This window comes from Meriones unguiculatus, chromosome 14 (assembly GCF_030254825.1).
Source record: "Meriones unguiculatus strain TT.TT164.6M chromosome 14, Bangor_MerUng_6.1, whole genome shotgun sequence".
In the NCBI taxonomy this organism is placed as follows: domain Eukaryota; kingdom Metazoa; phylum Chordata; class Mammalia; order Rodentia; family Muridae; genus Meriones; species Meriones unguiculatus.
Window position 1 is genome coordinate 12,767,218 of NC_083361.1, and position 25,486 is coordinate 12,792,703.

Consider the following 25,486-nt stretch of genomic DNA (forward strand, 5'->3'; position numbering starts at 1 on the left):
GTCAAGATTATTCATTAAATATCCCATAACCAACCCCTTCTTTTTAAAACTAAAGTCACATAATGTTGCCTCCTCTAGCACCCTGTCTGGGCCTGCCTGTCATGTCATTGTTCTTCGAACTGTATGTACTGAAATTTTCATTTATTTTAGCAGCCTGTTGCTATGCTGTGTATTTGTATCAAAAATGTTTTCTAAGGAGTAGCTCATTGATAGATCACATGTCTGTAAATAAAGACAAGAAACTTTAACTCACAAATGATACTTTTTTTCCCCTTTGGCTTATTGCTGGAGGTAGGAGAAAGGACTCCAATAAAGGTGTGAAAAGGCCCAAATGAAGAATGAAAGCATGTACTGTGGTACTATGTATGGAAAGTAAACCAGGTGAGGAGGATTAAGGTGGATGGCATTGGATGGGGGCTGGGAGATGGGTGGTGAGGTTATTGAAACCGTGTAAGAAAAATATCTGCCTGGCCAGGTTAAATAAGGTAAGTATAAATGTAATAGGTGCCTGTGTCTTATTATTTGTGATAGCTGTTTAGATAATAACACCATGATAATTTTAGGACTAGTAATAAACATTATATAGCCCAACATTCATTTATTTTATATTTGCTCCAACAGCTTATCTTAATTAAGATACTTTTCCTGTAACAAGCTGTAAACATAAGTACAATTTTCTATGTTTCTAACTTATTCTAGTGAATTACTGAATCTCAAGGATATCTGGAAACTGAGAGCAAAAAGTGGGAAAATGTGATCTTCAGGCTGTAGCTCACTAATTCTCTAGTACCATCAACATTTTAATACAGGAATGTTTACTCCACAAATGGTACATCTTAAAATTTTTAAATTTTCTTCTATTTCTTTTTTTTTTTTTTTTCAATGCAGTTTATTCAGGAACCTTGAACAATCCTCGGACCCTGGGGAAAGCCAGCCCACAGCTTAAATAGCCTCTGGGTAGCCAACCCAGGCGTGCCACGTGGGCAATGCAGATAGGTCCACATATATGGAAGCAAGCCAGATCCTCAGCCTTAGCCAAATGTGGAATTGTTCGTGACAGAGAGCACTCACCATCGGGAAGGTGGAAGGCGGAAACCAGCTCCATCTTTAAGGCATAGCATTCCGCAGCTCTCTACAGTTCCCCCTTTTTATTTTAGACACATCAGGCAAGAGTAGAGGTCTGATCTCTGATATTAGAAATAAATTGGGACTTTGTACCGATGTTCATTTAGGTGTCATCCACCCAAAGAACATCAGACCCGTCCGATACCTTTTTCTCAGAGGCGGGACCTGGGGCATCAACCCGCATGCAATCAGACATGCTCTTCTCTGGGTCCAAAGCGGCTGACCCTGAGTGCAGTGCTTAGCCTCGCATCCTGAGCGTATCATTTTAGCTTTTTATGGTATCCAACCATGCTTGGGGAGAATGTCCTGCTTCAATGGCTGTAAAGGCCTGAATGATCATGGCTGCATCACACTGTTGTGAGACTCTAATCTTGCATATATACCACAGGCAAACCAAGGAGACCAACACCAGAAGGCCTGCTAACGCTCCCATGCCCGCCCATTCCTTCAGATGATTCATGGCTGCAGCAATCCATGTTGATAATCCTGTGGCTAGTCCTGCGTCCACTCTGGTAGAATTTACTGTGATAATGGCCACTCTCAGCTGCTCCATCATAGTATCGAATTCTCCAGTCCAATTACCTAAAATATAGCTCGACAATTGTTTAGACAGATTTGCAGCACAGGAAAAATTCTCATGTTGTATGCTAGTGACACAAAGTCCAGCATACTTTCATTGACAGCCAGGTTGAGCAATTTGCCATAGGGTATCAATTTGCTCCTGCAAGAGGTCAATCCTCTGATTGAACACCATCAAGCTTCATTTTAGTTGAGCATTAATTCCTTTATGTACAACTAAGGCATGAGCTACATTGGCTAAATGATTATTCAGGGTCTGAGCAGTCTGCCCACTATGACTCATGGCTAATGCCCTGGTGGTAGCTCCAACAGCCGCCAATGAGATGGTAGTAACAATGGTGGCTTTAGTTCCAAGATCCCTTTTCTGTCTGAAGAGAGTCCTAGCGTGAGGGGCATCAATGGGCACAAGCACCCAGTGAGGCATGCGAGTAACCAGGGCATACCTAAATTTACTAGCATTCCAGCGTTGGGCAAAAAAGCAAGTATCATTACCACAACTACTTGGCTCTATCTGGCTAATAATGAATAAAAATGGAGGATATAGACAAACAGGTGTGGGCTTATAGGAAATATTATGAGAAGCCTTAACGCCTCGTTGGAACATCCTGCGTCAATTCTAGAACTAGCAGTGGTGGTGTCCGAGGTCTGAGTAGGTTCAGGAGACCATTGCCCCCAGGGGCGAGACGTGCTCCATGCCAATTGACTAACTCCATGTTTTCCTCCACTTTTGAAAGTCATTTAAGGTTCTTAAATTATTTTTCCCCTTTTTTTTTAAATTTTTCATCAATTACACTTTATTCATTCAGCATCCCCCCATAAGTCCCTCCCTCCTCCCTTCCCAATCCCACCCTCCCTCCTCCCTCTGCTTGCATGCCACTCCCCAAGTCCACTGATAGGGGAGGTTCTCCTCTCCTTTCTGATCTTAGTCTGTCAGTTCACATCAAAAATGGCTGTATTGTCCTCTACTATGGCCTGGTAAGGCTGCTCCCCCCCAAGGGAGGTGATCAAAGAGCAGGCCAATCAGATTATGTCAGAGGCAGTCCCTCTTCACATTACTATGTAACCCAATTGGACTCTGATCTGCCCTGGGCTACATCTGTGCAGGGGTTCTGGGTTATCTCCATGAATAGTCCTTGGTTGGAGTATGAGTCTCTGGGAAGTTTCCTGTGTTCAAATTTTCTTGTTCTGTTGCTCTCCTTGTGGAGACCCTGTCCTCTCCAGCTCTTACTATTTCCCAGTTCTTACCTAAAATTCCGTTCACCTGCCCAACAGTTGCCCATCCGGCTCAGCATCTGCTTTGATAGTCTGAAGGGCAGAGGCTTTCAGAGGCCCTCTGTGGTAGGTTCCTAGGTTGTTTCCTGTTTTCTTCTTCTCCTGATGTCCATCCTCTTTGCCTTTCCGGATGGGGATTGGACATTTTAGTTAGGGTCCTCTCTCTTGCTTAGGTTCTTTAGATGCACAGGTTTTAGTGGGTTTGTCCTATGTTGTATGTCTATATGAGTGAGTATATACCATGTGTGTCTTTTTGCTTCTGGGACAACTCACTCAGGATGATCCTTTCCAGATCCCACCATTTACCTGCAAATTTCATGATTTCCTTATTTTTCATTGCCGAGTAATATTCCATTGTGTAGATGTACCACAATTTCTGCATCCATTCTTCAGTTGAGGGGCATCTGGGTTGTTTCCAGCTTCTGGCTATTACAAATAAAGCTGCTACAAACATAGTTGAACAAATGTCCTTTTTGTGTACTTGAGCCTTTTTTGGATATATGCCCAGGAGTGGTATGGCTGGGTCTTGAGGAAGCGCTATTCCTAGTTGTCTGAGAAAGCGCCAGATTGATTTCCAGAGTGGTTGTACAAGTTTACATTCCCACCAGCAGTGGAGAAGGGTTCCCCTTTCTCCACAACCTCTCCAGCATGTATTGCCACTTGAGTTTTTGATCTTGGCCATTCTGATGGGTGTAAGGTGAAATCTCAGGGTTGTTTTGATTTGCATTTCCCCAAAGGCTAATGAGGTTGAGCATTTCTTTAAGTGCTTCTCTGCCATTCGGGATTCCTCTACAGAGAATTCTCTGTTTAGCTCTGTTCCCCATTTTTTAAGTGGATTACTTGGTTTGCTGCTTTTCAGCTTCTTTAGTTCTTTATATATACTGGATATGAGTCCTCTGTCAGATAAAGGGTTGGTGAAGATTCTTTCCCAATCTGTAGGTGGTCGCTTTGTTTTGATGACGGTGTCCTTTGCTTTACAGAAGCTTTTCAGTTTCATGAGGTCCCATTTATTGGTTGTTGCTCTTAGAGCCTGTGCTGTTGGTGTTCTGTTCAGGAAGTTTTCCCCTGCACCAATGAGTTCTAGGGTATTTCCCACTTTTTTTTCAAGCCGATTTAATGTGTCTGGTTTTATGTTGAGGTCTTTGATCCACTTGGACTTCAGTTTTGTGCAGGGTGACAAGTATGGATCTATTTTCATTTTTCTACATGTAGACATCCAGTTAGACCAGCACCATTTGTTGAAGATGCTATCTTTTTTCCATTGTATGGTTTTGGCGTCTTTGTCAAAGATCAGGTGTCCATAAGTGTGTGGGTTTATTTCTGGGTCCTCTGTTCGGTTCCATTGATCCACCATTCTGTTTCTATGCCAGTACCATGCAGTTTTTAAAACTGTTGCTCTATAGTACAACTTAAGATCAGGGATGGAGATACCTCCGGAAGATCTTTTATTGTAGAGGATTGTTTTAGCAATTCTGGGTTTCTTGTTATTCCATATGAAGTTGAGAATTTTTCTTTCCAGGTCTGTAAAGAATTGTGTTGGTAATTTGATGGGCATTGCATTGAATCTGTAGATTGCTTTTGGTAAGATGGCCATTTTTACTATGTTAATCCTACCAAGCCATGAGCATGGGAGATCTTTCCATCTTCTCATATCTTCTTCTAATTCTTTCTTCAGAGATTTGAAATTTTTTTCATACAAGTCTTTGACTTCCTTGGTTAGGGTTACTCCGAGGTACCTTATGTCATTTGTGGCTATTGTGAAGGGTGTTGTTTCCTTAATTTCTTTCTCAGCCCTTTTGTCTTTTGTATACAGGAGGGCTACTGATTTTTTTGAGTTAATTTTGTATCCGGCCACTTTGCTGAAGGTGTTTATCAGCTGTAGGAGTTCCCTGGTAGAGTTTTTGGGGTCACTCACGTATACTATCATATCATCTGCAAATAGTGATAATTTGACTTCTTCCTTTCCAATTTGTATCCCCTTGATCTCCTTCAACTGTCTTATTGCTCTAGCAAGGACTTCCAGCACTATGTTGAAGAGATATAGAGAGAATGGGCAGCCTTGTCTTGTCCCTGATTTCAGTGGGATTGCTTTAAGTTTCTCTCCGTTCAGTTTGATGTTGGCTATAGGCTTGCTGTATATCGCCTTTACTATGTTTAGATATGTGCCTTGTATCCCTGATCTCTCCAATACTTTGAACATGAATGGATGTTGGATTTTGTCAAAGGCTTTTTCAGCATCTAGGGAGATTATCATGTGGTTTTTTCTTTCAGTTTGTTAATATGGTGGATCACATTGATGGATTTCCGTATATTGAACCACCCCTGCATACCTGGGATGAAGCCTACTTGGTCATAGTGGATAATATCTTTGATGTGTTCTTGGATTCGGTTTGCAAGTATTTTATTAAGTATTTTTGCATCAATGTTCATAAGGGAGATTGGCCTGAAATTCTCTTTCTTTGTTGAGTCTTTGTGAGGTTTAGGTACCAAGGTGACTGTGGCTTCATAGAATGAATTTGGTAATATTCCTTCTGTATCTATTTTGTGGAATAGTTTGAAGAGAATTGGTGTTAGCTCTTCTTTGAAGGTCTGGTAGAATTCTGCGCTGAAGCCATCTGGTCCTGGGCTTTTTTTGGATGGGAGACTTTTGATGACCGCTTCTATTTCTTTGGGGGATATAGGACTATTTAGTTGATTTACCTGGTCCTGATTCAGCTTTGGTAAGTCAAATCGATCAAGAAAATTGTCCATTTCATTTAGATTTTCAAATTTTGTGGCATATAGACTTTTGAAGTAAGTCCTAATGATTGTTTGGATTTCCTCAGTGTCTGTAGTTATATCCCCCTTTTCATTTCTGATTTTGTTGATTTGGGTGGTGTCTCTCGCCTTTTAGTTAGCCTGGCTAAGGGTTTGTCGATCTTGTTGATTTTCTCAAAGAACCAGCTCTTGGTTTCATTGATTCTTTGAATTGTTTTATTTGTTTCCAATTGATTGATTTCAGCCCTGAGTTTGATTATTTCCAGCCGTCTACTCCTTCTTGGTGTGTCTGCTTCTTCTTTTTCTAGGGTTTTTAAGTGAGCCATTAGGGTGCTTGAATGAGCTGTCTCAAATTTCTTCTTGAAGGCACTTAGTGCTATGAACTTGCCTCTTAGCACTGCTTTCATGGTGTCCCACAAGTTCGGGTATGTTGTGTCTTCATTTTCATTGATTTCTAGAAAGACTTTAATTTCTTTCTTTATTTCTTCCCTGACCCAGCTGTCATTTAGTAACAAGTTGTTCAGTTTCCATGTGTGTGTAGGCTTTTTGTTATTTCTGTTATTGTTGAGGTCCAGCTTTATTCCATGGTGATCAGACAAGATACATGGGATTATTTCAATCTTCTTGTATCTGTTGAGGCTTGCTTTGTGACTCACTATGTGCTCTATTTTGGAGAAGGTTCCATGAGGTGCTGAGAAGAAGGTAAATTCTTTTGTGTTTGGGTGTAAAGTTCTGTAAATGTCTGTTAGGTCCATTTGATTCATGACCTCTGTCAGAGACATTGTTTCTTTGTTTAATTTCTGTTTGGTTGACCTGTCCTTTGTTGAGAGTGGGGTGTTGAAGTCTCCCACTATTAATGTGTGTGGATCTATATGTGCTTTAAATTTTATCAATGTTTCTTTCACAAATGTGGGTGCCCTTGTATTTGGGGCATAGATGTTCAGGATTGTGATGTCTTCCTGGTGGAATTTTCCCTTGATGAGTATGAAGTGTCCTTCCCCATCTCTTTTGATTAATTTTGGTTGAAAGTCTATTTTATCAGATATTAGAATGGCTACTCCTGCTTGCTTCTTGGGTCCGTTTGCTTGGAAAGTCGTCTTCCAACCCTTTACCCTCAGGTAATGTCTATCTTTGTGTCTTAGGTGTGTTTCTTGTATGCAACAGATTGCTGGGTTTTGTTTACGTATCCATTCTGTTAATCTGTGTCTTTTTATTGGAGAGTTGAGTCCATTGATGTTGAGAGAGATTAATGACCAGTGGCTGTTAGATCTCTTGAATTTGATGTTGGCTGTGGTCATCAGGTTGTGTGCTTGGTTGCTTTTTGTTTTACTGAAGTGAGGTTATTTATTTCCTGTGTTTTCTTGAATGTAGCTAGCTTTCTTGGGTTGTATTTTCCCTTCCAGTGTCTTCTGTAATGCTGGATTTGTTTGTAGGTATTGTTGAAATTTGTTTTTGTCACTGAATATCTTGTTTTCTCTGTCTATGAGGACTGAGAGTTTTGTTGGGTATAGTAGCCTGGGCTGACATCTGTGTTCTCTTAGGGTCTGCATGATATCCGTCCAGGCCCTTCTGGCTTTCATAGTCTCTGTTGAAAAGTCAGGTGTGATTCTAATGGGTTTGCCATTATATGTTACTTGGCCTTTTTCCCTTGCAGCTTTTAGTATTTTTTCTTTGTTCTGTATACTTACTGTTTTGATTATTATGTGGCGGGAGGATTTTCTTTTCTGGTCAAATTTGTTGGGTGTTCTGTAGGCCTCATGTATTCTAATTGGCCTCTCCTTTAGCTTGGGGAAATTTTCTTCAATGATTTTGTTGAAAATATTTTCTGGGCCTTGGAGAAGGGAATCTTCTTTTTCCTCTATACCTATTATTCTTAGGTTTTGTCTTTTCATATTGTCTTGCATTTCTTGGACGGTCTGTGTCAGGAATTTTTCGGATTTAACATTTTCTTTGATAGATACATCGATTTCTTCCATTGTATCTTCCACACCTGAGATTCTTTCTTCCATCTCTTGTAGTCTGTTGGTTATGCTTACCTCTGTATTTCCTGTTTTCTTCCCTAGATTCTTCCTTTCCATTATTTCTTCCATTTGTGTTTTCTTTAATTTTTCCAATTCTATCATCAGGTCTTGAGTTGTTTTGTTTACTTCCTTCACCTGTCTGATTGTACTTTCCTGTTTTTCTTTTAGTTCCTTCAACTCTGTTTCTATCATTTCATTCAGTGTTTTAAGCATTTCCTTTCTAAAGGCAATAAACTGTTTGGCTGCAGCTTCCTCTATTTCTTTATGGATGGCAATATTCTGTTTGAGTTTATCTTCCTCTATGTCTTTACGAATCTTATTTGTTTCCTCTGTTATCATCTTCATGAGCATACTTGTTAGGTCATCTTCTTGGATTTCAGTTATGGTGGGGTGTCCAGGGCTACTTGCCTCTGGGTAACTGGGTTCTGGAGATGCCATATTGCTCTGTCTTTTGTTGCTTGAGCTTTTACGCTGGCCTCTACCCATTGTGTTATCTTATGTGTTTGGGGTTATTTTCTGGTGGTTCCTGGGGATCCTGTGGTGGAGAGAATCCCCTTTGCAGAAAGCTGGTTTTTCCTGAAGGATGTCTTCTCAGCTTTTTGGGTATAGTCCCTGAATGGCTGGTGTTTTTTCAGGAGTTGCTCACCTCAGGGATATAGACCTGAGTGGTAACTGTGGTCTTTGTTAGTTGAGAGGGTTCTCCTCTCACCCAGGGAAGTCCTGAGGGCAGCTGCCCTGTTTCTGGGTTTCTTGTTGCAAATTTAATGATCAGCTGCTGTGACCCAGTTGGACATCAGGCGCGCCTCAACTGTTTGTGCTTGTGTCTGGAGCACAGCTGAGTGCTGGCGCCTTGGCCCCACTAGACTGCTAGACTTTTTCTAGGGAAGGATTGGGTGATTTAGATCAGTACAGTTTCCTTCCTTCCCCGTGGATTCTCTGGAGACATGGACTCCTAGTGTCTTTTTTTGCCCTGGTACACACTGCTCAGTGTCCGCCAGCTGGCTGGCCGCAGAAACTGCCTGTGCCTGGAGCACAGCTGTGTGATGGCGGCTCAGTCTCTGCCAGCTGTCTGGTGCGCAGAAACTGCCTGTGTCTGCCTTTGCGGCTTTTGGGAGCCTGAGTGGCTCCCTAAGCTGGGTAATTTTCCGGGGACCTTTGCAGGTTGGGGGTGAGCTGAGTGCTCTGAGATCAGACCCGCCGTTTCTATCTCCGGCGGCGAATCAGGCGCGCAGGCAGGCAGGGCTCTGTGCCGGAACCTGTGTCCCCGGCTCTGGCTCCGGGCTGGCTCCTGGGGTGCCCGTGGAACCCGCCCGAGTCTTTTCCAGGGGATGTCTGGGTGACCTAAGGCCGGTCCCAATCGTTTCCTGTACCCTGGGGTTATCTCTCGACTGAAAATTCCAGTCTCTGATAGTGTGGTGCCCACTGTTCAGTCTGGGACCGTGACCAGAGACACTGGCTTGTGGCTCTGGGCTGGGGCTGGGGCTGGTGGCCGGCAGCCAAGCCTCTGGCGGAACCGGGATCTCTTCCGCGGTTTAGCCGGGTGAGTTAAAAGCTGATTGAATCCCCCACCGTGGGGTATCCTCTCACCTGGGAAACACAATGACTGTGTTTTATGGCCGAGAGTTCTGATTGCTGGTCACTGTGCTGATCCTGCTGTGCTGCTGCTCAGAATGAGAGTCCTCCCGGCTCCGCCATCTTGCCCCTCCCCCCTTCTTCTATTTCTTTAGAGACTTTAAGTTTTTTTTCATACAAATCTTTGACATGCTTAGTTAGAGTTACTCTAAGGTACTTTATGTCCTTTGTGGCTTTTCTGAAGGGTGTTGTTTCCCTAATTTCTTTTCTCCGCCCATTTGTCTTCTGTATACAGGAGGACTACTGATTTTTTTTAAGTTAATTTTGTATCCAGCCACATTGCTAAAGGTGTTTATCAGCTGTAGGAGTTCCCTGGTAGAATATTTAGGGTCACTCATGTATACTATCATATCATCTGCAAATACTGATACTTCGACTTCTTCTTTGCCGAACTGAATCTCCTTGGTTTCCTTTAGTAGTCTTATTGCTCTAGCAAAGACTTGAAGAACTTTGTTGAAGAGATATGGAGAGAGAGGGCAGCCTTGCCTTGTCCCTGATTTCAGTGGGATTAAGTTTCTCTCTGTTTAGTTTTATATTGGCTATAGGCTTACTGTGTATTGCCTTTACTAAGTTTAGGTAAGTGCCTTATATCCCTGATCTCTCCGGGACTTTAAACATGAATGGGTGTTGGATTTTGTCAAATGATTTTTCAGCATCTAACGAGATTATCATGTGGCTTTTTTCTTTCAGTTTGTTTATATGGCGGATCACATTGATGGATTTTCATATATTGAACCACCCCTGCATACCTGGGATGAAGCCTACTTGGTCATAGTGGATGATATCTTTGATGTGTTCTTGGGTTCAGTTTGGATTTCTTAAGTATTTTTCATGTTTGTAAGGGAGATTGGCCTGAAATTATACTCACTTATTAGTAGATATTAGACATAATATAGGATAATCATACTAAAATCTGTACACCTAAAGAAGCTAAGCAAGAGGGAGGACCCTGGGTAAGATGCTCAATCTTCATTCAAGGCAAATGGAATAGACATTTGAAGAAGGTGAAAATAAGGAACAAGACAGGAGCCTACCACAAAGGGCCTCTGAAAGACTCTACCCAGAAGGGTATTAAAGTGGATGCTGAGACTCATAGCAAAACTTTGGGCAGACTGCAGGGAATCCTATGAAAGAAGGGGGAGATAGAAAGACCTGGAAGGGTCTGGAGCTCCACAAGGAGAACAAGAGAACCAAAAATTCTTGGCCTAGGGATCTTTTCTGAGACTGATACTCCAACCAAGGACCATTCATGGAGAATACCTGGACCCTCTGCACATAGGTAGCCCATGGCAGCTCAGTCTCCAAAGGGACTCCCTAATAAGAGAGGGAACTCAGTGACTGGCTCTTTGATCACCTCCCCCTGAGAGGGGGCAGCCTGACCAGGCCACAGAGGAAGACTATGAAAGACAGTCCTGATGAGACCTTATAGGCTAGGGTTAGATAGAAGGGAAGGAGGTCCTCCACTATCAGTGCACTGGGGAAGGGGAATGGGAGGGGATGAGGCGGGGAGGAAGGGCAGGATTGGGAGGGGATGAGGGTGGGGGTACAGCTGAGATACAAAGTGAATAAATTGTAATAAAAAATATATTAAAAATTTTTAATTTAAATCCATTAATTTCTGAGCAATGTTCATTATTTTCCTCATGAAAAACAACTATAGTATTTTCAGGTTTCTATTTCATGACTTTAGGTTAAGAAAGAAGGGGTGGGTTATGTGATAATTAATGAATACTGTGACATTTTATGTAGTATAGTTACATACATAAATGTTTATAGGAATAGGACTGTGTTCAGATTTCTTGGCACTGCTGAGCGGATATTTGTAATATTCCCTATCATGGTTAAATACCAGCATTTCTAGCTAATTTTTATCTATTTGTACAAAGAAAGAAAGGGTTTCTAGTGCAGATTATGGTGTGGTGTTTTCCTCTCACTGATGCTTCATTAGCTATCCCTGAATTGCTGACTGACTTTGCTTTTGAGAGTGTTCTAAAATGGGACATCTCTGAAATCTAAAAATTAACAGTTTACTTTATGTAGAAAAACACAGAGAAGACTGAAGTCCAATGAGACACACAAGGTTCTCTGTAAGACTCTCAGACATCCAATCCTGATGTTGCTAGTAACTTCACTTACTGTCAGCCTTCAGAGATCATGAAATCCTAGCAGGCTCTCCAAATAGGTTGTCTTTTGAGACACGCACAAGAAACAAGAAATGAGTTTGGTGATTATCAACAGGAAAACATCTCACAAAAGTTCTTTGATCCCAAAGCAAGTGCTGCCATTGTCATTACAAGTGAGATGAAGATTACAGTTCTGATGGTGAAGTCACAGAGCTAGGAACCTTTATCTCATGGCTAATCTCCCTCCCTCTCTCACAGTGTTGGTTGTCATGCCAGGATCTGCACACTCAGCTGAAGGTTCTGCTGAAGGAAGGAGTGAGGTATGCAGTTTTTACTGAGTCTCTGAAGAAGAGCAAAGAAGGGAGGTCTGGCAAGTGCTCAAATCTGGGAAAGAGATTCCGGGGTGGAAACACACAGACACAATTTTCATTTAAGAGAATAGAAAATTTTCTGGGCGATAAGCAAATTTGCTAACGAGAACAGTGTCTCTAGCCTAGAGCTGATCCCTGATGTTCCAAACATAGCGTAATAAAATTCCAAACATAGAGTAATAAAATCTTGTCTGATGCTGACTATTAGTGAATCATCCCAGTGATTTATTAAATTTGACTTCAAAGGTGCTTTGGGATCATAGTAATTATGTCATTCACATTTCCAGATCTCCATATTTTTGTATGAATCATACACTAATTTTTTAATATGACAGTCATAAATGCTGGATAAAAGCTTCACCTGGTTAATGAAGATTAAAATAAAAGTATAGTCATCTAATCCTGGAAAAAGACTAGAATCTGAAACTGCCTTCATAGTAAAGAAACATGTTTGTATGCAGAATTACATGTATGTCCTGGAAAAAGCCTGTACTGGTCCTAAAAGTCAGTGCTGTGATGACTAAGGAGGCTGTTGTACATCTTCAACGTGGAAACACATATAGAAATGAAGGTGAATTCTTATGGTGAGTTTTGCACAATGCTCATTTAGGAAGAATGCATTTTCTGTCACTTCCTCTTGTTTGGAAATATTCAAATGTCACTCCAACCTCAGATTGGTTTTGCCAGTTTTCATAACTGATATTGTTGGTGCTTATAACTCTAGGCATGGCAGGCAAAGATGTGATCATTTATGTTCACAGCACATCTATTTTTATTAAACTTATACAATGCTTAAGTTACAAGCATAAATACAAGCCTTTAATTCCAAATTGCTAATAATCTAATTGCTTTTGTTTGTGTGTGTTTGTATATATATATATATATTTATTTCAGGTGTGGTCACATTTGATTGTGGTTGTTGATTAAGAGGAGAACCTCCGTTGGCCTTCCTTATATAAGTTTGATCTTGTTTTTGTTTCTCTCTTTCTTTCTTTCTTTCTTTCTTTCTTTCTGTTTCTTCTTTTTGGAACAAGGTCTCTCACTTGCCTGGAATTTTAGGTACACTAGTCAGTGATTTCAAAATACCTTTCGATGTCTGCCTACCCAGTGCTTTGATCAAAAAGCATATGACTTTAGCATGTCTATTATCTATAATTCTTATTGAGCTCATGTTTAAGCACTTGGATAGGCTTTATGAATATACCTTTTAACGTTCCTAGGAGAGACAGGGTCATAGTAAATACCCTTTTCCTCTAGCTCTTACAATCTCTCTTTCACCTTTTCAGAAATGATCTGTGAACCTTATGTGTGAGCATTGAATTATAGATGTACCAGTTAGAATGTGAATCCTCAACTCTACATTTCAGCTTGCTGTGGTGTGCACCAAATGGTCAACCCTAAAAACATACATACAGGTAGCAATAGACGAACTGTGAATGTTGTATTTATGTATTGAGGACATATAAATATACACACATAGATATACACATATACATATAGGCAGATATACATATTGCTACACAAATATATACACAATACGTGTGTGTGTGTGTGTGTGTGTGTGTGTGTGTGTGTGTGTGTAGCAATAGGTATTAAAAGTGAGCCATGAATTTTAAAGTGAGCAAGGCAGGGTATATGAGAGGTTTTGTAGAGAGTAATGGCATGAGAAAATGATGTAATTATGTTATAATTACAAAAAGTAAAATAAAATTTTTTATGTATTCACTTTACATCCTGATCATAGGCCCCTCCCTCCTCCCTCCTCTCCTCCCGGTCTCACCCTTCCTCTGTCTTTCCTTTATGCCCATCATCTACTCCTCAGAAAAGGGGAGCCCCCACCCCACCTCAGCACATCAAGTCACATCAGAACTGAGCGCATCCTCTCCCCCTGTAGACTGGTGAGGCAGCCCTGTCGGGTGAAGTGATCAAAAAGCAGGCAACAAAGTCCATGTCAGAGACAGACCCCACTCCCCTTACTAGGGAACCCACATGAGAACAGAGCTGCCTATTGGCTATATCCGTGTAGGGCACCTAGGTCCTGTCCATGGCTGGTCCTTTGTTGGTGCTTCAGTTTCCACAAGACCCCCTAGGCCCTAGTTAACTGGTCTTGTGGACCTCCTGTCCCCTCTGGGTCCTTCTATCCCCCATTCCAACTCTTCCACAAGACTCCCTGTGCTCCATCCAATATTTGGCTATGAATCTTAGCATCTGTTTCAATCTGCTTTTTTTTTAAGAGTATATGAAAATACATTATTCTCATGTTATTTGACACTTTAGTTTTCATGTATTAGAGATGATCATGAATTTTGAACAAGGCTCATGAAAATAAATAATACTGTTCAAGTATTCATTTGAGAGATGTCACCATGCTCTCTACCATGAAATCATAGAAATATTCTTATGCAGAAATAAAAAAAAATGGGTTTTTCTTGCACTTAACAAATTCAAGTTAGAGATAGGCAGTTTCTGTTGATTTAGATGGTATAATGAACACTATAGTTTATATGATGCTAGTAATTTGTGATGCAGTAGAAATCGCATGAATATCAGTTGAACATCGCAAAATGTGATAGCATCATTGAACACAAAATTATGTGACTATGCAAGGAGCCAGGTCACATTCCCATTTCTCAAGTCACCAAATCGCCCAAAACTACCTTTTAAATTAAGGCAATAATCTACAAAGTCTTCTCTCAGTCCTTGTCTTGGTCATAAAAGAAACATCATTGTCCACACCCAACATTTACAGAAATTGTAGAAGATGGCAAATGAACTCAGTTATACAGTGATCACAGCCACCTCTCTGAAGTTTTCTTTTTTTTCAACTTATTTTTTATTAATTACACTTTATTCACTTTGTATCCCCCCATAAGCCCCTCCCTTCTCCCCTCCCGACCCCACCCTCCCATCCCCTTCTTCACGAATGCCCCTCCCCAAGTCCACTGATAGGGGAGGTCCTCCTCTCCTTCCTTCTGATCTCAGTCTATCAGATCTCATCAGGAGTGGCTACATTCTCGTCTTCTGTGGCCTGGTAAGGCTGCTTCCCCCTCAGGGAGAGGTGATCAAAGAGCAGGCCAATCAGATTATGTCAGAGGCAGTCCCTCTTCCCATTACTATGTAACCCACTTGGACACTAAACTGCCATGGGCTACATCTGTGCAGGGGTTCTAGGTTATCTCCATGCATTGTACTTGGTTGGAGCATGAGCCTCTGGGAAGACCGCTGTGTTCAAATTTCTGGTTCTGTTGCTCTCCTTGTGGGGTTCCTGTCCTCTCCAGATATTATTTCCCACTTCTTACATAAGATTCTATGCACATTGCCCAACAGTTGGCCATAAGTCTCAGCATCTGCTTTGATAGTCTGCAGGGTAGAGCCTTTCAGAGGCCATCTGTGGCGGGTTTCTAGCTTGTTTTCTGTTTGCTTCTTCTTCTGATGTCCTTCCTCTTTGCCTTTCAGGATGGGGATTGAGCATTTTAGTCAGGGTCCTCTCTCTTGATTAGTTTCTTTAGACATACATATTTTAGTAGGTTTATCCTATATTACATGTCTATATGAGTGAGTATATACGATGTGTTTCCTTCTGCTTCTGGGACAGCTCACTCAGGATGATCCTTTCCAGGTCCCACCATTTACCTGCAAATTTCATGATTTCCTTGTTTTTCATTGCTGAGTAATATTCCATTGTGTAGATGTACCACAATATCTGCATCCATTCTTCAGCTGAGGGGCATCTGGGCTGTTTCCAGCTTCCGGCTATTACATATAAAGCTGCTACAAACATGGTTGATCAAATGTCCTTATTGTGTACTTGAGCCTCTTTTGGATATATGCCTAGGAGTGGTATGGCTGGATCTTGAGGAAGCACTATTCCTAGTTGTCTGAGAAAGTGCCAGATTGATTTCCAGAGTGGTTGTACAAGTTTACATTCCTACCACCAGTGGAGGAGGATTCCCTTTTCTCCACAGCCTCTCCAGCATGTGTTGTCACTCAAGTTTTTCATCTTGGCCATTCTGATGGGTGTAAGGTGAAATCTCAGGGTCGTTTTGATTTGCATTTCCCTGATGGCTAATGTCGTTGAGCATTTCTTTAAGTGTTTCTCCGCCATTCTATATTCCTCTACAGAGAATTCTGCTCAGCTCTGTTCCCCATTTTTTAATTGGATTACTTGGTTTGCTGCTTTTCAGTTCATTTAGTTCTTCATATATACTGGATATTAGCCCTCTGTCAGATAAAGGGTTGGTGAAGATTCTTTCCCAATCTGTAGGCAGTCGTTTTGTTCTGATGACAGTGTCCTTTGCTTTACAGAAGCTTTTCAGTTTCATTAGGTCCCATTTATTGATTGTTGCTCTTAGAGCCTGTGCTATTGGTGTTCTGTTCAGGAAGTTATCTCCTGTACCAATTAGTTCTAGGGTATTCCACACTTTTTCTTCTAACCAATTTAATGTGTCTGGTTTTATGTTGAGGTCTTTGATCCACTTGGACTTTAGTTTTGTGCGGGGTGATAAGTTAAACTGTAGGATGCCTCTTAACACAATGAATCTCTAATCAAGTACTGAGATTACTTGATTGCTGTAATAAATATAGCAACACTGTGTGATCCTGTAAAAATTGCTGTGGCTCTGAAGACAAACAGAAGCAGTCATTGGAAATTGGCAGAGTGACTGAGATATTGGGAAATATGAGAATTCCAAATTATTCAAGGTAAAGATGAAATCAAATGTATTCTTCCCATCATTTTGTCTTTCTCTTCACTGAATAAGGGTTAAGGACCCTGTGCTCATTTCTTAAGCATCGGTTGTATTCTACTTCCTAAGGTATCTACTTCAAGGTATCTCCAATACTGTGGAAGTTCTTGGGTTTGAGTGTTTTTCAGTGACTATAATTGATAGTTCTATTCTCACAGAGCTCCCATGGCAGATTTTTCTGCAACATGCTTTGGACCATGTGTGCAACCACCTCAGCAAGCCAAGGATTCCAGGTGGGTGGACTTTTAAAAAGTCCCCATACTTTGTTTTCAGTTTGCTTCTGTAAGATGCTGTGTATTCTGACAAATATCCTTCTTTCCATGACTTAATTATCTGAAAAAGCACCCAAATGTTGTAAAGTGTAACAAAGATTCAGGACCCTGTTTGAATGAGCATCATAATGAGTTCACAGTGTGCATGATACTAATATCCATGAGTCTATTGTTTGGTTCATGATCTGGCTCTGTATTTCTTTCTGTTTATCTTGTGCAAACCCCTACTCATTACCCATCATTTCTAAGCAATATATCCAAAAACTCACATTCCTAGAGGGGGCAATCCCATATGCTGAGGCAGTGGGATTGTAGAAAGATACAGGTCAGCTCCAGTTTATATTTCGAGTGAGATCCCATCTAAACTTCTCCAATTCCACAAAATAAAAAATAGGATACTGACAACTACATTTGTTATAAATCTATGATAGTAAGTCAATAATTTAGAATTGTGGTCTTATGAGCTAGAGTGTAAATATGGAGACATAGGTTCATATCTGTTAACCTTTAAGAAATCTGATCAATGCCATCCTATGTTGTGCATTGCATAAATGCAATTATTATGATCTCAAATTCTTCTGGGTGTTTTTTAAGGATTCTATTTCATTTACATTATGCTAGAGGCCATCATTCTGTATTTTCTGTGGTGCTACACTTCTAACACACATGTATGGAGGTCTTTGGTCAGAAAATACTATTTGTATAAGCATGTGAACTTTGGCTTTGCAGACATCAGCACAAGAGTGAGACTTTGACAGATATATTTATTCCAGTTCATCTGAAGTGTTTTCAGCAATGGCAACACTAGCACCAGTTCATAAGATGCCTGTCTTTTCCTTATCCTGAAAGAACTGGTGTGTCCTACGATCTTTCCTTTATGTTACTGCATGGCGACACCAAAACAGTGGATCTATTAAGAAAAGTAGTAAAGCTTCCCTGTTTACTCATTGAATGTATGTTTTCTTGAACACAACTTTTTATTGGTTTAATTCACCATTTTAATTCTATTGTAACTAGGTAAAGTGTTCAACAAATAGAACATATTTGCTGTGGCTCCCTCCCACATCATGACTACAAATAAGCAAGCCTGCACGGGTTATTATTGTGAGGTTTTCATGAAAACTGATGTTGAAAAACTAGCTCTCAGTCTAATCTTTTCTAATTTTTAACTTAAATCATATGGTTAGAGTCTTTTGCCATGTCTAATAAACATTTTCACTAAGAATACATATTCACACATTGTGAACTATGTACATTTTTAAATGTTTCACATCACATGAGGACTGCATGAGGTTTTTTTTCACACTGAAGATGGTGATTTAAAGCCTCCTTTTCCTTAAACCTGGTCATTCTGGACTATAAAAGTGAGCATTATTGCCATTTGAACACACAGGCCATTGCTTCTCCCAAGGTCTACTGCACCTATTCTTGATGCTAAGATTTCTACATAGAGTACTGGAAGTTCAGTCCATAAATACATGCATTTATTGGCTTGTAAAGTTTCACTGAAAGTTCTTTGGTTTTTATTTGTACCTTTTTTTTTTTTTTAGTCAGTTTCTCCATGTTAACACTGGCTGGCCTGGAAGTTGCTTTGTAGACTAGGCCAGTCTCACAGAAATCTGCCTACCTCTGCCTCCTGAGTACTAGGATTAAAGGCATGAACCACCATGCTTAGCTCACTGAAAGTTATTAACAATGATAAAATATTTGTTTTAAAACACAGTCTTGCAATGGTTCAGACTTTAGCTTTGCAATCTTGAGATCAAGTGATTCTTACACACAATCAAGTCTAGAAATGTCATTGAAAGATTTGACTCTGAGATGTATTTGTTTTAATAATTCAAAGGGGAAAGTGCTGAATGACAGGATGGAATCGAGGAACTTGGCAATAGGAATAGTGCTCTCACTTCAGAGTGCACTTGGAATTCTGGGAAACTTCTCTCTTCTTTTCTACTATCTACTCCTTTATTACAGTGAAGGCACATTAAAGACCATAGACTTGATTCTTACACATGTGTTCACAGCCAACTCTTTGATAATTTTCTCCAAAGGAATGCTACAGATAACGGGAGCTTTTGAATGGAATCATTTCTTCAATGATATTGGATGTAAAATCATTTTATATATTCTCAGACTTGGCAGGGGTATGTCTACCAGCACCACCTGTCTCTTGAGTGTCTTCCAGGCTATCACCATCAGCCCTAGAAACTCGTGCTGGAAGAATATCATAGTCAAAGCTCCACGGTTCATGGGCTTCTTCATTTCTCTCTGCTGGATCCTACACATGATGGTGAATATGATTTTCCCTATGTATCCATCTACCAAGAGGAATGATAATAATATTACACAAAAAAGAAATTTTGATTTATGTTCCTCCTTTCCAGGTCGAGATACTATAGTAGAATCACTGTACACAGCATTTTGGATCTTACCCGAAGTCTTACTTTCTGTGCTCCTGGTCATTTCCAGCAGCTCCATGATTATTGTACTGTATGGACACAAGAAGCGGGTTCAACATATTCATAGTTCTCATGCTTCCCTCAGAATCTCCCCTGAGTCCAGAGCCACCCAGAACATTCTATTCCTGCTGTGCACATTTCTGGCTTTTTATACCCTCTCTTCCATCTTACAAGGCTGCATTACTTTTTCACACAATCCTAGTTGGTGGCTAATAAATATTACAGCTATCATTTCTATGTGTTTTCCTACTTTAGGCCCCTTTGTCATGAGCCGTGATATCACTATTTCCAGATTCTGTTTATCCTGGATAAGGAATATACAAATACTATAATCTTGTAGCAAGAATGCCAATTGTATCTATTTAATAATGTAGAGTATCTAAGAATTTAGTCATTAGTGACCTTTAAAATATCAGTGTAATAATTTCAGGGGAGATTGTTTTAATACTATGATAATTCCACAGATTAATAGTAATATATTCTCCCTTCTAAACTATTGTCTAGAGATCCACAGTTTCTCAGCCACACTCACTATGCTAGTTATAGACTCCATTACATTGAGTGTTCCTTTAAGCATATCATAATATGGTTGGTTACTTCTGCCATAGGTTGTTTAAGTGGGCCTGTCTTGTCAGGCAAATCATTTTGTAGTTTACAGGGCTCATGGTTGGATGATATCTATTAACTTTTTCCTCCAGTTGAGAGCATAGAACCTTCTAGTACTATGAAAGCTAACCAGTACAGATAAAGCTTACAGGTCAACACCTGCTTGGTTTCTTCATGTTTTGTGACTCAAGAATTTTGCAGTTACACATATGCACTCGCAGTTATTTGTTACAGCAGGCACAAGAACTGTGCAAGCTGAGATCAAATAATATTTTTAGCCCTGGGAATAGGGAGGAGATAGCCATGAAGTCATAGCATTACATGATAGAATGTTGGCATTTGATAGCAGCTGGGAAATTGAGTGGGTTAGTCTGTTTTAACAGTGTGACCACAGGTAGGCTAAACACAATCAGTGGCCAGCAACACAACCCAGAGAACTTGGACAAAACAAATTGAACTTAATAAAATTAAAAATAAAATAACTTAAAGTTTTGAGGTAAGGAGGTGGGGATGGTTCTGAGAGAATTTGGGGGAAAGTTGAATATGATGAAGAAACATTGTATGAAATTCTAAATAAATTGATTAAAAATGTAAAAATGTTGTGGGAAGCCACTTGTATTTCTAATGTAGACTCTAATATCTGTTTGAGTTTTCATATGGTACTAAAAGGAGCAAAACATAGGTGAAAGTATCACAGGGTTGTACTCTGCATAACCAAGCAATAATTTGTTCACAGAAATTACTAAGTAGTGTTCCTTGAGGCTAAGTAAATGGGTTAAGTCTCAGTTTCTTAAAAAGATGAATAAACAAGATGGCTAAGAAGATAAAGATGAAGGTACTGATGTTTGTGAAGAGTAAAGGGGAAATACATCCCCCCAACAAAGAGAGATTATGCCCCCACACATGCAGTGTGCAGAAATTGTCTACAGAAACAGAAACATATTCTAGGGAAACAACTCTCTCTAGAAATTTTGATGAAGAGAAGAACAGTGTTAAATACTGTCACAAAACTTTATGTTGAGAGATCTTCAAGGTAAGCAGCCTTAGTTTTTTATACCCTCTCTTCCATCTTACAAGGCTGCATTACTTTTTCACAAAATCCTAGTTGGTGGCTAATAAATATTACAGCTATCATTTCTATGTATTTTCCTACTTTAGGCCCCTTTGTCATGAGCCGTGATATCACTATTTCCAGATTCTGTTTATCCTGGATAAGGAATATACAAATACTATAATCTTGTAGTAAGAATGCCAATTGTATCTATTTAATAATGTAGAGTATCTAAGAATTTAGTCACTAGTGACCTTTAAAATTATTTCTTTAAAGCCAATTTACTGTTGAATACGATTCTTTGATTGAATGCTCACAGATACTGCCTTAAGTCACAATGTTCCTTGTGGAATTCCTGTCTTCTCCAGGTCACATTAACTCCCTCCCCCCCCTTTTTTTTTTATTCCCTGCACTCTGCTGAAGGTTTTGTTATGAGTCTTAATATCTGCTTTGATATACTTCTAGGTAGAGTCTTTCAGAGGCCCTCTGTGGTAAGCTCCTGTCCTGTTACTTGTTTGCTCCTACATCCAATCTGGGCACAGGGGTCTTTTATGAGACTGTTTCTCCAAATAAGGACCATGTATAGATGCAACCTAGAACTTCTGCTCAGATGTAGCCATTGGTAGCTCAGTATCCAAGTGGGTACCCTAATAAGAGGAACAGGGACTGTTTCTGACATGAACTCAGTGGCTGGCTCTTTGACCTCCCTCCAGCCTCAGGGAGGAGCAGCCCTGCTAGGCCACAGAGGAGAACTTTGCAGCCAGTCCTGAAGACACCTGATAAACCAGTATCAGATGGAAGGGGAGGAGATTCTCCCCTATCAGTGGACTTGGAAAGGGGCAGGGAGGAGATGAGGGTGGGAGGGTGGGATTAGGAGGGAAAGAGGGAGTGGGATACAGCAGGGATACAAATTTAACAAACTGTAACTAATATTTAAAAAATAAAAATAAAAAATAAAAATAAATTTTTTTAAAAGTCACAATGTTCTGAGAAAATGGAGATCAAACATTCCTGTGGCATCATCAGATCATCATCAGATCATACTGGATGCTCTGAGCATTTCACAAGGACTTCATAAACTTTAACATCCAATGTAAAGGGTACTGCCATCATGGTGGCTGGTGAAGCCACAACATTCCACTTTATGAAGCCCTGCTGTTCTAATCTGCAGCCAAAAGATCTCAGTAAGCCTTATGCACCTACACTAATAAAGTACCTTTTTGTTGCTTTGACTTCACCATATCTGTCATCTATACACTGTGGGATAGAGTAGCATGTCAGCGTGTCATTCCTGTCAGCACTCTTGATGAAAACTAGGAAACTGTTACCATTGAAGGTTTGCAATTAGTTCCCATGTGAGGTTTATGATTGAGTTACAAAAATGGATTAGGAGTCATGAACATGCCTAGCTGTAACTGGTGGAATTACAGTCTGTATGTTGCAGGTAATATTTTTATGGTAATGTAAGGTGGGACTTCATTTTGTTCCTTTATCAATCTAAATAATCTACGCTTCTCCTTACTGTCCTCATCTTGTTTTATTGCATTAGTCTCAACAAAGGTTTACAACAAATAATGTATTCCTACATGTGCTGCTCTTCATGGGTCTGATAAGCTAAGTATACCGCCCGTGTACAACACAATTAAGTGGGGGATTCCAACTACAGTACTAGCCACAAGGTTGAAAGAGTGCCTAGAACGAGTATCACAGCTGAAACTGGAAAAGACAGCAAAACGCTACGATCCCAAAATACTGGAAGAGTTCAATATAACTGACAGGTGTTAAGAGTCAAAGTTCTTGATCTTGGCCATTCTGATGGGTGTCAGGTGAAATCTCAGGGTCGTTTTGATTTGCATCTCCCTGATGGCTAAGGACATTGAGCATTTCCTTAAGTGTTTCTCTGCCATTCTGTATTCCTCTACTGAGAATTCTCTGCTTAGCTCTGTGCCCCATTTTTTAATCGGATTGCTTGACTTGTTGCCATAGTAGAGGACAATGCAGCCACTTTTGATGTGAACTGACAGACTAAGATCAGAAAGGAGAGGAGAACCTCCCCTATTAGTGGACTTGGGGAGTGGCATGCAAGCAGAGGGAGGAGGAAGGGTGGGATTGGGAGGGGAGGAGGGAGGGGCTTATGGGGGGATGCAGAATGAATAAAGTGTAATTGATGAAAAATTTTAAAAAAAAAGAGAAAAGACCAGTTTTTATTTGTCAAAAGTTAACAGCAACAGGCACATGTTTAGTGAGTATGGCAAAGCCTTTTACAAATGGCTTTACACTCAAGCTTTCTCCCAAGAAGATGGCTGTTGCAACAAACTGTAAACATTATGAATAAACAGTCTTTTACAGTAACAAGGGAAATACAGATTAACTAAAAGGAAGCACTGTTTCTCTTAAACTAGATTACAGTTGTGCTTGCTATACATAAAACCATTGAAAACAAATTACAAAAGTGGGATGATTTAAGTCTAAAATTAGTCCTTAAATTTTATCCTAGAAAACATCTATTCACATCAAAAGGCCCACAAAAGGGTAACATTTCATCAAAGGAAGGGACAAGAAAACAATGCACTTTTCAAATCAAAACAAGAAGTTTGGTCACTTAGCTTTGTGCATAAGTTTGAGGCATCTGGAGCAATCTTACAGCTTCACCTACCTTCCCCTCCCCCAACTGTGGCTGCTCACTATTTCACATTCTAAAACAATAAATAAAAGCTTACATTTCCAATCCTCTTCAACATGGATGGACAGAACATGCACAGCCATACATGCACAAACATGCACGCAAACACACATCCATACAGTCACAGACAACATACCTCTCACGCACTGCAGCGAAAGGGAGTTTAGTACCCTGGACCTGAAGGACACACTTCCCTATCCCACTTTATTTCAGATTGGCAAATACCCTGAGCTGATTATGGTGTGTTAAACATTCCACCTTTTTCTTGCATGTGCAGGTCACATGTACAATAGTGAAAACAACATGCAGTGTCTTCACTGCAGTCAGAACACAGCTAGGACATTGGTGTTCCCTCCCACCCCAAGTTAAAAATTAATAGTTAAAAGAAAAATCTGCATTGCCAAACAGCTTCTTTAGTTCTTTATATATTCTGGATATCAGCCCTCTGTCAGAGATAGGGTTGGTGAAGATCCTTTCCCAGTCTGTAGGCTGTCATTTTTTTCTAGCAACAGTATCTTTTGCTTTACAGAAGCTTTTCAGTTTCATGAGGTCCCATTTATTGATTGTTGCTCTTAGAGCCTGTGCTGTTGGTGTTCTGTTCAGGAAGTTGTCACCTGTGCCAATGAGTTCTAGGCTCTTCCCCATTTTTTCTTCTAACTGATTTAGTGTGTCTGGTTTTATGTTGAGGTCTTTAATCCACCTGGACTTTAGTTTTGTGCAGGGTGATACTTACGAATCTATTTTCCTTTTTCTGCATATAGGCATCCAGTTAGACCAGCACCATTTGTTGAAGATGCTGTCTTTTTTCCATTGAATGGTTTTGGCTTCTTTGTCAAAAATTAAGTATCCATAGGTGTGTGGGTTTATATCTGAGAGAATATATAAAAATATATCCAGAATATATAAATATTTATATGTATATGTATTTATATGTATATGTACAATATTTATATATTTATAAATATAATATATTCATATATAAAAAACTAAAGAAGTTAAAAAGGAACAAATCAAGTAATCCAATTAAAAAATGGGGTACTGAGCTGAATAGAATTCTCTATAGAGGAATAAAGAACGGGAGAGAAACACTTAAAGAAATGTTCAACGTCCTTAGTCATCAGGGAAATGCAAATCAAAACGATCCTGAGATTTCACCTTACACCCATCAGAATGGCTAAGACCAAAACCTCAAGTGACAACGCATGCTGGAGAGGATGTGGAGAAAGGGGAGCCCTCCTCCATTGCTGGTGGGAATGTAAACTTGTACAACCACTTTGGAAATCAATCTGGCACTTTCTCAGACATTTAGGAATAGCGCTTCCTCAAGATCCAGCTATACCACTCCTAGGCATATATCCAAAATATGCTCAAGTGCATAACAAAGACACTTGTTCAACCACATTCATAGCAGCTTTACTCGCTATAGCCAGAATCTGGAAACAACCCAGCTGCCCCTCAACGGAGGAATGGATACAGAAATTGTGGTACATTTACACAATGGAATGCTACTCAGCAATTAAAAACAAGGAAATAATGAAATTTTGCAGGCAAATGGTGAGATCTGGAAAATATCATCCTGAGTGAGGTATCCTAGAAGCAGAAAGACATACAGGGTATATACACACTTAGAAGTAGATATTAGACATATAATATAGCATAAACCTACTAAAGTCTGTACACCTAAAGAAGCTAAGCAAGGAGGACCCTGGGTAAGATGACCAATCCTCACTCAGAAGGGCAAATGGGATGGACACTGGAAGAAGGGGAAAACAGGAAAGAGGACAGGAGCC

The 25,486-nt window shown here is 40.1% G+C and overlaps 1 protein-coding gene across 1 annotated transcript; it reads left to right on the top strand.

Annotated features, from left to right (window-relative positions):
* The first annotated feature begins 18,749 nt into the window (after window positions 1–18,749).
* On the top strand, window positions 18,750–19,688 carry LOC110565708 (vomeronasal type-1 receptor 4-like). The gene has a single exon (XM_021663451.2). The coding sequence runs from the start codon at window positions 18,765–18,767 to the stop codon at window positions 19,686–19,688; it is 924 nt and encodes a 307-aa protein (XP_021519126.2). The 5' UTR covers window positions 18,750–18,764.
* Window positions 19,689–25,486: the final 5,798 nt, after the last annotated feature.

What these genes read in the sequence shown, in the direction of transcription:
- LOC110565708 (XM_021663451.2), top strand. Translation starts at nt 18,765, where the DNA reads ATGGAATCGAGGAACTTGGCAATAGGAATAGTGCTCTCACTTCAGAGT.